We start from the raw sequence: 12,000 nt of genomic DNA on the forward strand, positions 1-12,000 counted from the left end.
TAACCACTCAGGGGATATTTTGAAACTGGACACATTCTATTTTTCTGTTAAAACACAGTCTCTTGGGGTGCCTGGGTGGCTCAGTGGGTTAAAGCTGCTGCCTTCGGCTCGGGTCATGATCCCAGGGTCCTGGGATCAAGCCCCGCATCGGGCTCTCTGCTCCGCAGGGAGCCTGCTTCCTCCTCTCTCTCTGCCTGCCTCTCTGCCTAGTTGTGATTTCTCTCTGTCAAATAAATAAAATATTAAAAAAACAAACAAACAAAAAAAAAACACAGTCTCTTAGGAATGTCTGAGTCATTTGAATTTCACAGGAATTTTATTAGCAGTTTGGGATTTCCAAACAGCCCTTCAGCCAGAAAGTGCAGCTTTAGCCCAACCTCTGTCCTAGAGCCTTGGGGTCCAGGGTCCTGCTCTTCAAGGAGCTCAAAGCCAAGAACCTATTTGGATTCTGACTTCAGCCTCATATCTCTGGCTATGGAGGCCCTTGACATCCCCACAAAGGTACACACTCAGTCTCAGTGAGTGTCCCTGAGTCAGGGGGACCCCCCCCACACAGGCTGGGCTGGCACCCACTTGCCTTCGCTGGCTTGTAGCTCTTTCTCCCAGACTCCCTTTGCCATGCTCCATCTGTCCCCCAAAATACCTGTCACCTCTCCCAAAGCAGTTCCCCCCAAGTCACTCGCCATCGCACTGAAATGCGAACTCTTACTCGGTGGGCACCAAGCAGGCCCATGATTCTGCATTTCCAACCAGGTCCCAGATGATGCTGATGCTGCTGGTCTGTGGAGACCACTTGGCGTCAAGGACCTCAGACATTGGTTCTTAATCTCAGCCACACACTGGAATCACCCAAGAAGATCAAAAAATACTGAGGCCCGGGTCCTACCCTAGAGGTTGTGGTAGAAATGGTCTGGTGTGTGGCCTGGGCCCTGGAACTTTTGAAAGCTCTCTGGGTGGTCCTAGGTTGCAGCCTGCTTGGAGAACCACTAACCACAGTGCAGACTGCAGATTTCCAGGCCCAGGTCCTCGTCAGTTGCTCTGTCCCTCCGCCTGCTTCAGTTCAGTCCACCCCCGTGTGTGTTGCCCTGGGGTCTTGGGGTCCACATCTACCATGATGCAAATAGAACCTCTTGACCTTGTGCAGAATGCGGGCTGCCGGAGGTCCCTCTGTGGTGGGCCTGGTTGAGTGCTGGTAGTTGAAAGCAAAGTCGGGGCAGGCATGAGGGACAGTCGGGCTGGCGCAGATGGAAGAGCAGGACCAGCGCAGTGGTCACGGGCTCCGTTCTGATGCTGCCTTGGGGTTCTCTGGGAACTGTGCCTGTTGTGCCCTGGGCCATAGGAATGCCTGCAGCGTCTGCCCTAGGTGGGTTTTGGCAAACTGCACTCCGCACTGAAGGGAAAGCCCTGTCTTCTCCCAGCCCAGCTCCTGGCTCCTGTTCTCCTGTTTATTCTGTTGGAGGTTCTTCGGGCCTGAGCAGTTTTGCCATCAAAAGTTGCATTGTAGTGTACATCCCACCACACCCCAGATGGGCCAGGCCGCACTCCCTCCAGCTCTTTCTCAAATGTCAGTTTCTCAGGGTGGCCTGCCCTGACTGCCTTATTTAAAAGGTCACCCTCGATGCCCATCCCCGCCCCCAGTACCTCCCAACTGTAGTACACACCACATAATCTGCAAATGTGTTGTGTTTACTGTTGGACTCCCTCCTCCACTGAGATGTAAACTGCCCCAGGGTTGCTGCCCGATCACAGTGCCTCCCTAGCACCGGTGGGTACCTGGCATTCCTTTGACTTTCCTGCCTGGTTTCCAAATCCTGCTAGGTGCCAGGTTCCCTGCGTGGCTGCTCCCCAAAGCCGAGGAGCACTGTGGCATTAGGGCGAGGCTATTGCCCACTGCGGGAGGACTCCAGACACCTGCTCTTTACTGGGCCACGAGTCCCCAGTCTCAGCCACCCCACTTTGCTCCTACAGCTTCCCAATAACCAGCCCCTAATCTGGTTAGGAAGTTTTTCTAATCAAACAAGAAAATAAAAATCAGCATTTCAGCATTTTAAGCACCAATGTAAAATGACCTTTCCCTCCCATGGAAGCAGATCAATCGAGATTGGAGTCTGCTCTTTGTAGAGAAACAAATGTTTTGTTTCATCCTCTTTTCTTTCTTTCTTTCTTTCTTTTTTTTTTTTAATTTATTTGAGAAAGAGTGAGAGCTTGAGAGAGAGAGAACGCATATAGAGGGAGAAGGAGAGAGAGAAGCAGGCTTCCCTCTGAGCAGGGAGTCCAATGCAGGGCTCAATCCCAGGACCCTAGGCTCATGTCCTGAGCCAGAAGCAGACACTTAACTGACTGAGTCCCCCCAGCACCCACTCATCCTCATCTTTCTTTGGGACCTTGTTGTTGTGGTAGACGGAGCAGACTCTGAGAGGCACATCCATTAGCCTGGGGTGTACAAGGCACAGAAACCAACAAATGCCCTGGGTCCTTGCACTGACCGCGCCGACAGTTTTCTGCTGGTTGCTCGGGGTGACACGGCCCAGCCAGACGGCCTTCGCAGCTCCCCTTTTTACTTATAACTATAGGACGTGCTTGCCTCCCATTTCAGATGACAATGAAACAATATCAGTTTTGGAGGCCACCGATAATTGGACTGGTTTCCGAGAGGATGTGGAATTAGAGCAGAGTCTCCTTTGGGAGCTGGCAAGCAAGGTGCCTGTGGCGATGAGTGATCTGGGAGGAGCTGATGGGAGGGCAGAAGGGAAAGTGCTGAGGCAGCTGCAGGCTGGCATGAGAGAGGTGTGAAAGTGGGAAGGATTAAAATAGGGCCCCTGGGCTGTTGGGGCAGGAATATCACACCGTGGGAAAAGGAGAAGGCGGGGTAGGTGAGCCGTGCAGACAGGTGAGGAGCAATCAGCTGAGTAATTAAGGCCAAGGAGATCTTACAATTCAATTCATATCCAAAAGCAGCAGCTGCTGGTAGCAACCGTGGATGGCAGCCTCTAGGCCTCTCTGAGCCTCTGAGTTGTGAGGTGGAGGCTTCAGCAGCCTCGTCCTCCTTTGGGGGCCTTTCCTTCCCTGGCTCTGGCTTCTCACCTGCAACTCCGGGTTCCCATGTGTCCCTCTGACCAAACCACAACCACCCTCACCAGACCCCCTCCACATCCCTCTGCTCTGAACACAGGACACCCAGTTTCAGATGAATTTCAGACAAACAATGAATAATTTTTTAGTATAACTCTATCCTTTGCAGTGTTTGGGATGTACTTATACTAGAAAATTGTTCCTTGTTTATCTGAGATTTAACTGGATGTTCCGTGTTTTCTCTGGCAACCCTCCTGAGCTCTGTGTGATGTCATTCTGGGGTCTTTGTACCACCTTCCAACAGCTGGGGGCTCCTCCAAGCTTTCCCCAGATGGATCGTGAGAAAGAAATTCCACCTCAAAGCACTCACCATATTCCTTTGCAGAGAAGGGAGCATCTCAGAATGCCCTCTTCCAGTGACATCCTTGGGATCCCAGGGTGGGGGGGTGGGGTGTGGGTGTTGACCCCCCTCAGCAGTTGCTCCCTCTGGTTGAAGAGGAGGGAGACAGCCAAGTGTTTGGGCCATCAAATAACATCAACACTCTCATCAACCCATTTCAGCAACATGGTACTTCATAGGTCAGATACATTCCCTCATTTAACTTTCAATAACCCCAGGAGTTAAGGACTTTTATAAATGGGAGACTGAGGCCCAGAATGCAGAGATACCTTCACACATAGTCCTGGATGTCCAAAGGTGGAGCCAAAAGTGAGGGTTTTCCCTTCCGAGTGCTGTCTCTGCTCCTTCAGGATGCCTAATTCTTCCTCATCAAAGCATTGAGGCTTGGCTTCAGCACCCCCGCCCCCCTAGAGGCACCCCTCTTTCCCAGGATCTTGTGTTCGGGAAGGGAGTACATCAAATGTCCTGAGGGACCTACCCAGGTCTGAGGTTCCGCCCCTCCTTCCCACCTTCAGTCCTACTCAGGAAAAATTCCACACTTGGTGGCTTCATCTCCACCTGTTGGGGTTTCCCAAAAGATTGTCCATGAATCACTAGTCCCACCAGGTGCTCGGTAACAAGACATTGCTATGATCTGGCGAGTTTGGAAATCATGGCTACTGTGATTCCTTTCGAGCACAGTGATGCATAATAACATATTCAAGGCACTGACATGTCCCACCTAGAAAAATATCCATTTGAATTTGACCCAAATTTTCCAAAACATGTCCAACCATCAAAATTATCAAGTGACAACCATTCACATTCTGTGGAACTGGGATTCCATACAACCCACTTTGAGAAACAGAGATTTAGTTCAAATCTTTGCATAGCTAAAAAGCGCTGAAAATTCATTCATTAGTTTATTGAGCATTTATTAGAGGTGAGCTGAGGGCTTCCTAACTTCAGAGCCTATGCTAGATTCCGAGACCAAACAAGTCGTACAATAATAACAGCTCATTTTCATGCAGATCTTACACCCAGCCAGGCTCTTTTCTGACCTTCATGATCTCCAGTGATTACAAGGAACCTATGCAGTGTGGGTTTCACACCCATTGTAGAGCCCGAAGCACGAAGTGCTGCTGCTGAGCTGCCCAGGTCAGCCTCTGTACCTAGCTCCATCTCCTCCTGAGTTGGTTTTCCTCTTCGTGATTCTACCCAGTGGCCTCTCAAATAAGGCTGCATTTTGCTGGGAGACGCAGAGCCGGGGAGGAATGATGAGGGTGGGTCTGAGAGCAAAGCTATGGCCAGGATCTCACCCTCTGTCCCCGCCTCCTGTCCCGCTTTTGTCCCCACAGGTCAACCTGGCTGAAGCCGTGCTGTGGGAAGAGAGCAGCCGTGTGGCAGGTATTTTTGCTCAGTGCGAGTCTCAACAGTTTCCTGGTAGCCTGTGTAATATTGGTGGTGATTCTCCTGACTCTGGAACTTCTAATAGATATAAAGCTTCTCCAGTGTGAGTAGCAAGAGAGATACATATGCAAATACATATGATGTCAATATTCAGTGTGCATCCATCAGGGGTCCCCAACCAGCAGTGCGACCTAGCCCCCAGCCCAATGCCGCTGTCATGCCCCTGGCCCCATGGCTCATGGGGATTGCCACCCAGGGAGGAAATCTGGCAGCTCCTCTCCCCATCACCTCCAGTATCTGTTTACCCCTTCTCCCCAGTGTGCCCTCTCCAGCTCCCCCTGCCCTTCACGATCAGAAACTGATGAGATCTAAAACGTTGGGGACCCCTGTGTGCACTGTTTTGTTTTTGTTTTTGTTTTTGTTTTTTTCCCATTTGGAATTTTCCAGGTTGGATTTTTCTGTAGCTTACAGAGAGTTCTCACATGTGGAGGCGATCGCCTTGTAGTAACTGAAAGGAACAGCAACCACAGTGATGACAGGATTGTTTGTATTGTTACCCAGCCAGTCAGTTGGCAGAGTTACTTACGGCTGTGAGCATCCTGAGAGTACGTCTCCGTACATCCGACCCTAGCAGCAACCCTGGGAGGTGGACATGACTGATTTTATCTCATCTTATAGGCAAGGGAATTAACATTTGGAGAAGTTAGAGACTTCCCCTAGGTAAAGGACTTCAGGCCACTAGGCCATTCAATGGCCCGGCCAGTTTCCTTCCCACCATAGGTCTCTTGGTGTTCATCCTACTCTCGCGTTTATGGGAGCCTGATGCACATGGCCATCAATGGCTCGTCTGCTCCCTTTTCTGTCCTTCTGGATGTGCTGTGCTAACGTGGCTGCTGGGGCGGGGATACCTCCTGCCCCCGACCCTTGCAGACCCCTATTTAGTACACCAGTGGGGAGAGCCAGGCGTCTTCACTCTTGGCTTTGGATGAGTGAGTGGTTTCTGGTAGAGCTCCTGGATCGCCCCCTCACATTTCCCCGACTCAGGAAGCAGATTATTCAAGTGCAAATAAAAAAGAGATGAAATTATTGGCCCCCAAGATTCTGCCATTGGCAAAATCTAAGACAATAGATCTAGCCACCCCCAAACCATTAAGTTGTCTTCGACTTTTTTTCTCAAATGTCCCCAATTCTTTTACTGGAGACTCTGTTTTCAGGATCCATCAGAGCTCCTTCCATGCCCCATCAGCTTTCCTTACTCCCTAAGAGAGGATGACAGGGAGTACAGAATTGCTTTTGTCTAATAAGCCTCCTTGGTTTTTGTGCAGCAAAGTGACCAGCACTGATTTTATACTCAACCTGTCTTCAATTAAACCATGCTGTATACTTTCCCTCCCACTCATCCATATGTCTGCTTTTTATGAGGTCTTGGCCATAACAGAGTCTTTCTTTCCCTGTCGTAGGTTATACTTGGGGCCCTCGGCTGCTCAGGTTGTGACATGGCATTGAGTAGAACTGAGAACCTGGCCGACACTGGAATTTTGCTTAAAATTAAGTATCCAGGAGATTGATTTTGGTGGGAGATCCAATAGCAGCTCATAAAAGGCATCTTAAATTCCATAAAATGCACAATCAGAGATTTATTGCTCTTCTAAAGCAAACCGTAAAAAAAGGCATAGGAATTCATTTGAGAAATAATGGGGAGAGATTTTATGTTTTCAGAATCATCTGGAGGTCTTTTCAGAGTCACACAGGCCTCAGACTCTCACTTCCCACTAGTCCTCATGTGGCCTGGGATGGAAAGAATCCACAGTGCATCCAGGCCTCATCCTCTAAGGGTCACATTGGCCCAATGCCACAGGACCCCGAGGTCTCCCACCTGGAACCTGGTATTGCAGCCTTGTTGTATATGCTCCGGGGACATGCTCCAGGGCTGGGTTTCTGCCCGCCCCCAGGGTTCACTGATCTCAGCACTTTGGGGGAGACTGTGGGTTCTTCTCTTTCAAGCCACTGAGGCCCTGGATATTTTCCTTTAGCCCCTGGAGCTGCATGCTAAGCAGGTCTGGCCCAACCCCAGAAGAGAAACGGCATAGGTGCATTTTCCACAACATTCCTGCACCCTGTTTGGGCCCTGCCCACTGCCCTGTGGTATCTCTTCCAGGCCTGCCTTCTGGGAAGCATCCCCACCCATCTATTCCCCTCAGAGCCCACCTGACCCTCATCCTGGGCCCCAGCACCCCGCTTTTGACCTCACTACTTGATGAATGATGCCCTTGTTAGGCTTGGAAGCTGGTCTTGGCTCCTGTATTTTATGAGAGTCTTTCAGAGCGAGCACCTTCACTCCAAGGATTGACTGGTGGAAGGTGGGGTGGGAGCTCTCGGGGGACTGACAGCTCTCTCCACTTGCACTCTGCAGTCTGGAGGGCAAATGGAGCCACCTGGAAGGATAGCAGAGCCTGAATGCTTGTCATTCCAGGTTCAGGAGGTGAAGGCCCGTGTACTGGGGCTGGCTCCACCCTCATCCCCCAGATACCCTGGCTGACTAGCCTCTCTACACTCAGAGTTTTCACAGTGAAAAGCCAAAGTAAGCTTGCCTTAAAGTTCCACTGACAGTGCCCGCAGTTTTGGAGGGGAATGGTGATAGGAGTTTCTGAAAGCTCATCTGGACTCAACCAAAGCTGCCTACCCAGCTCTGAAAGCCACGGAGGTCTTCATAAGCCCTGCTCTGGAGGGCCCTTTCTAGGAGGATGGCTGTAGCTCGAAGCCCACAAGGCTGATGGGACTGAGCTGGAATTCTGGGAGGTAGCCTATGGGGGAGATAGAGGAGGCCTCTCAGAGGAAACAACAGCACCACTGGCCAGCCGTCCTCCCAGCACCTCCACCGCAGACACCATTTTAAGCTGCCCTCGATGTTCTCTGGCCTGATTCTATCCAGATCTCAGTGTTCCCAGGAGCAGGCCCCGGGCTCCCAGAGATCTGCCTCCATGCTGTGAAGGCCCTCTACCAATGCACATAACTCCTTCCACCTAAAATTGGCCCGTTATTGTGTTTGTTGCAGTTTCCAGCGCATTCCAGTTTGCCGGCATAATTCACTGGATCAGCCTGGTCATTCTGTCAGTGTTCTTCTCAGAGGTAGGTAAAGACTTGGGTCCTGTGACCTCTTTAGGACAACTCCTGCCCTGGGGAGACAGAGCTCTGATGCCTAAATATTTACCAGTATCCTGCCCTCTGCTGGCCCTCAAGGCTGCACAGGGGGGAAAACAGGGCAGGGGGCTGGGCTCTGGGCTAGGAGGTGTCAATGCCACTGCTGATGCCTCCAGGGAGGCCTGAACCCCAGCTCGTGACCCCTGCGTGGAATCCCAGAGGACAAGCAGGTGTCCTCCGAGTAAGGAGTAGGCAACAACGTGGTGAAGGTGAGACTGAGGAGGAAGTGGCTGAGGGAGGGCAAAAGGCCATGTTTGTGAGCAGCAGGCAGAGGGCTGGGCTGATGCCCGGGGGGCCTGCAGGTGGTGAGAGCTAGCTGAAGCTTGGGCACACAGTGGGCAGAGAGAATGGAGTCCCAAGCCTGGGCAATGGACTTGAGCAGGGGATGCAGGACTGTGGGATCTGCTAGGCCGGTATGAGCAGAGGGCCACAGGAATGGAGTGGTGGGATCAGGGATCACGGACACCCTTTACCTTTGCTCTAGCCAGCCAACTGAATCCCAAGTTGGGATTTCCCTGTGTGAGGTAAGAGGGAACAAGCTCCTGGGACTCCTGGGCCACTGGGTTTTAGTGTGAGCTATAGTTGCCCAGTATGAGACTGAACCGTGCGGGCAGCCAGGATGCCAGCACCTTGCTCTGCCTGTACAGAAGGGTGAGGGACCCTTCTTTCAAGCAGTCCCCAGACCATCACCGTGAAACCCTGGCCAGCATTTCAGTGCCGTTGACTTCAGACTGCTGTGGGCCAGGTCTCCCAGGGGGCAGGAAAATTGGGCTTTATCTTGTGAGCAGTGGCAAGTCATTGAAAGATGGGAGAATTTCCTGTGGAAATCCAGTTCTTCCCAATGGAGCAAAAGACTAGCCCAAGTCAACTGCTCACTGTCCCTATCCACCCATTTGCCCCACCTCCACAGCCACAGGCCCACATCAGCTTACGCACAGGGCCCAATGGGGCCTTTCAGCAGGGTCACAAAGCATGGGGAGAATGGCAGAAAGAAAAGGCAGAGAGCCTGTTGGAGAGATGCGTGCACATGCATACACACACACACGGCTCACATCATGGATGCTGCTACCCCATAGGCTCAGGGGGCTCTGGGTCCCAGAGCACGGCAGTGCCTCAAAGGGAAGAAGGATGCTGTGCGAGAGGAAACTCGTGAGTGAAGGTATGGAAGTACACACTATTTGGAGACATGGTCAGGAAACCCAAAGAGTTAAGAGTCCCGAGGTCCTCTTGTGGGCTGGCTCTGGCCCCATATAATAGCCCTCAATATCCTTCAAAGATCAGTACTAAATCCTGAGTCTGGGTGTACGGTGTGGTGGGGCTGAGCAGCAGGCAATCTAAGCACAGGACATTCCCTTCCCATGCCTCGATTCCTGTAGCCCACGGAGTTGGCAGGCAAGCCCGGGTCTGAAGCTCTGGCTACGGGGGCAGATCCCAACATTGACCCTCCCAGGGAGCGTCCCCACCAGCTCGCTGAAACCATTGCCCTGGAGGTGACTCAGCAGCCCCTCCACAGTGCCTGCTTCCCAGCCTCCTTCCCTTTGGAGGGTCTTGCCCTCCCCAGCTCCCTTGCCTCCACTCCCCATGATTCCCTCCCGCAAACACACAGGCCATGGCCAGATGTCTCCTTGATGCAAACCTTGGAAAATGTATCCTGCGCCTGTGACTGCCAACAAAAATGTTTCATCAGTTGCTGCAGTTTTTCCTTCTATCCCTCTGCTTTGGTTTTATTGGCTTTGCAGAATTTATTTCCTCGCATGAATTTGGCATTCCCTTCCTGTCACTGCCAGAGACAAGATGCCTGAGACAGACAAGCCCCTGTGCAGAGGAATCTCAGCCTCAAACCGCCACCCACTCCCGGACACACACCCAGAGTGGGAGGAGCCAGGGTTCCCCACCGCTTCCCACCAGTCCCTGCCTTTGGCCTTGTCAAAGACCGAAGACCAGGTCAGGTGGAGCCATAACCGGGTAGCATCAGAGGAGTAACGTGAAGTAACAGAGGGCTAACAGGGGAGTAACAGGGCACCCTGCCCAGTGGGAACTCAGGGCTGCTACACAATGATCTCAGGATGGGGCAGCCCAAGTCATGCACCAGGGTTTGCACATGTCACAGAGTGCCCCGAAGAACCAAGCATCAGCAAGCGCAAAAAAGTCTCAGAGAGGTCCCCCTCCACCCCTGTTCCCCAGTGGGTTTGGAGTTGTGGGATAGTGTTTGTGCTTCTCGGTTGACTGGGGCACCTCTGGTGAGAAGGGCCAGAGGAGCCAGTGTCCCTCAGCCATGCATTTTCAGTGCTGAAAATGCTGGTAGTGGCCTTTTTCAAACGGTACAGACAAGGAGAGTGGCCTGGGGTTACCTGGCCAATTCTGGCCAAAACTGGGCCCAGGCCTCTGGGCTCCTAATCTAGGCTGTCACCACTGCATCCCTCTGTGTCCCTAGCGACAAAAGGTTGTGAGGGGACCGAGACCCTGGGGGAAGGGCCAGGGCCAGGAACCGAGAAAGAAGAGATACAACCCTGCAAAGCCTCGGACCCCTGACCCAGCACACCCGCCTCGTCTAGTGTGAAATGAACGTCATCCCTTGAAGTCTGGCCCTGTTTTCCTCAGGAAATACCCAGAGACGTGGCTGTAGGTCGAGGGTGGGGTCATTCCAAGACTCCAAGCCTGGCAGGACTTAATGAATGGGTGTTAATTCACAGATTCTACAAAGGTTTGACCTACAGGGCTCCTGATGCTGTGGTAGGTGCCTTTTGACCAGTCCTGAGCAATATTCTAGCTCTTGTCTCAACTAAGCTTTAGGGCAACCCAGAATGTGGGTGTGGCATTTGACAAGTTGGGACAGTGAGGCCTGGAGAAGAGTGGAAAGCTGCCCACAGTCTTCAGGAATGACAGGTGGGACCAGAAGCAGGCTCCACCCCATCCTTCATCCATCTCAGTGCTCTGAGGGCTGCTTCAAGGCAGATGGGTCACCCTGTGCTGTGCGGCCCCAGGAGACACGTCTAGACCCAAAGAAGAGAAGATTAAGGCTGCTCTGGGCTCAGTTGGAGGACATCTGTTCAAACAGGCTGTGCTACTTGCCCCAGATGCTTCTCAATGTTGTGACAGTGGATATCAGGCAGGCAGGCTGGGTGGGGTCCCTAAAAGGGCCCAAGGTGAAAGCAGGTGCCCCAAGAGTTTCCTGGGCCCTAATAGTCACTGTGCTTCCAGATGGCTCTGTAGCACCCAAGAATGAGCAAAACTTTTGGAGTCCAGATGGAGAATTGTACAAATGCTGTTTGCAAATCATAGTCAACCCCACCCTTGGCTGACATCAGGACCAGCCAGCCCCGTACAACTGGGGAGCCCAGCTGCTTCTCTTCCTGAAACTGTACATGGTTGGGACCTAGCCAGACTGGGCCACCCTGCAGCAGAGTTCTCACAGGGGCCAGGAGGTGTTGGCCCCATCCCCTAATGCTGGGCGTGGTGGGAGGGGGACGGTAGAGAGGCCCAGCTCTTTTCCTGGAAGAGGAAAAAGCTGACCCATGGCTGGCCCTCTAGATAGGAGCCTCAAGGCAGTGGTGGAAACAGCTGCTGCTTCATCCTCCTCTTCCTCTTATTATTTTATTGAGGTGAAATTTACATAACATAACTCTTTTAAAGTATACCATCCAGTGGCATTTAGAGCATACCCTGTGCTAGGTCACCTCTTTTGAGTGCCAAAACATTTTCCTCCCTCTCAGAGGAGGCCTGAACCCATGATGCAGTCACTCCCCATTCCCCCTTGACGCAGCCCCTCCAACCACTGATCCACTTTCTCTGTCTGGGAACTTAACTAGTCTGGGTATTTCACATAAACACAGTCATATGATCCACGATCTTTTCCATCAATGTAGCATTGTCAAGTTTACCCACCTTGTTGCGTGGCTTAGGGAGTCATTCTTTATTATGTCTGAATAGGATTCCAT

The 12,000-nt window shown here is 52.1% G+C and overlaps 1 protein-coding gene across 3 annotated transcripts in view; it reads left to right on the forward strand.

Annotated features, from left to right (window-relative positions):
• Positions 1-12,000, forward strand: part of TMEM266 (transmembrane protein 266) — a 120,976-nt gene that overhangs the window by 69,432 nt on the left and 39,544 nt on the right. For 2 of the 3 annotated variants that reach the window (XM_046010190.1, XM_046010192.1), the window contains exons 4-5: positions 4,810-4,964; positions 7,917-7,990. In XM_046010190.1, the coding sequence (XP_045866146.1) occupies positions 4,810-4,964; positions 7,917-7,990 (229 nt within the window). The remainder of the gene's footprint in view (positions 1-4,809; positions 4,965-7,916; positions 7,991-12,000) is intronic. The other variant, XM_046010193.1, reaches the window with a different exon arrangement.

The sequence above is a fragment of the Meles meles genome, chromosome 6, assembly GCF_922984935.1.
Source record: "Meles meles chromosome 6, mMelMel3.1 paternal haplotype, whole genome shotgun sequence".
In the NCBI taxonomy this organism is placed as follows: Eukaryota; Metazoa; Chordata; class Mammalia; order Carnivora; family Mustelidae; genus Meles; species Meles meles.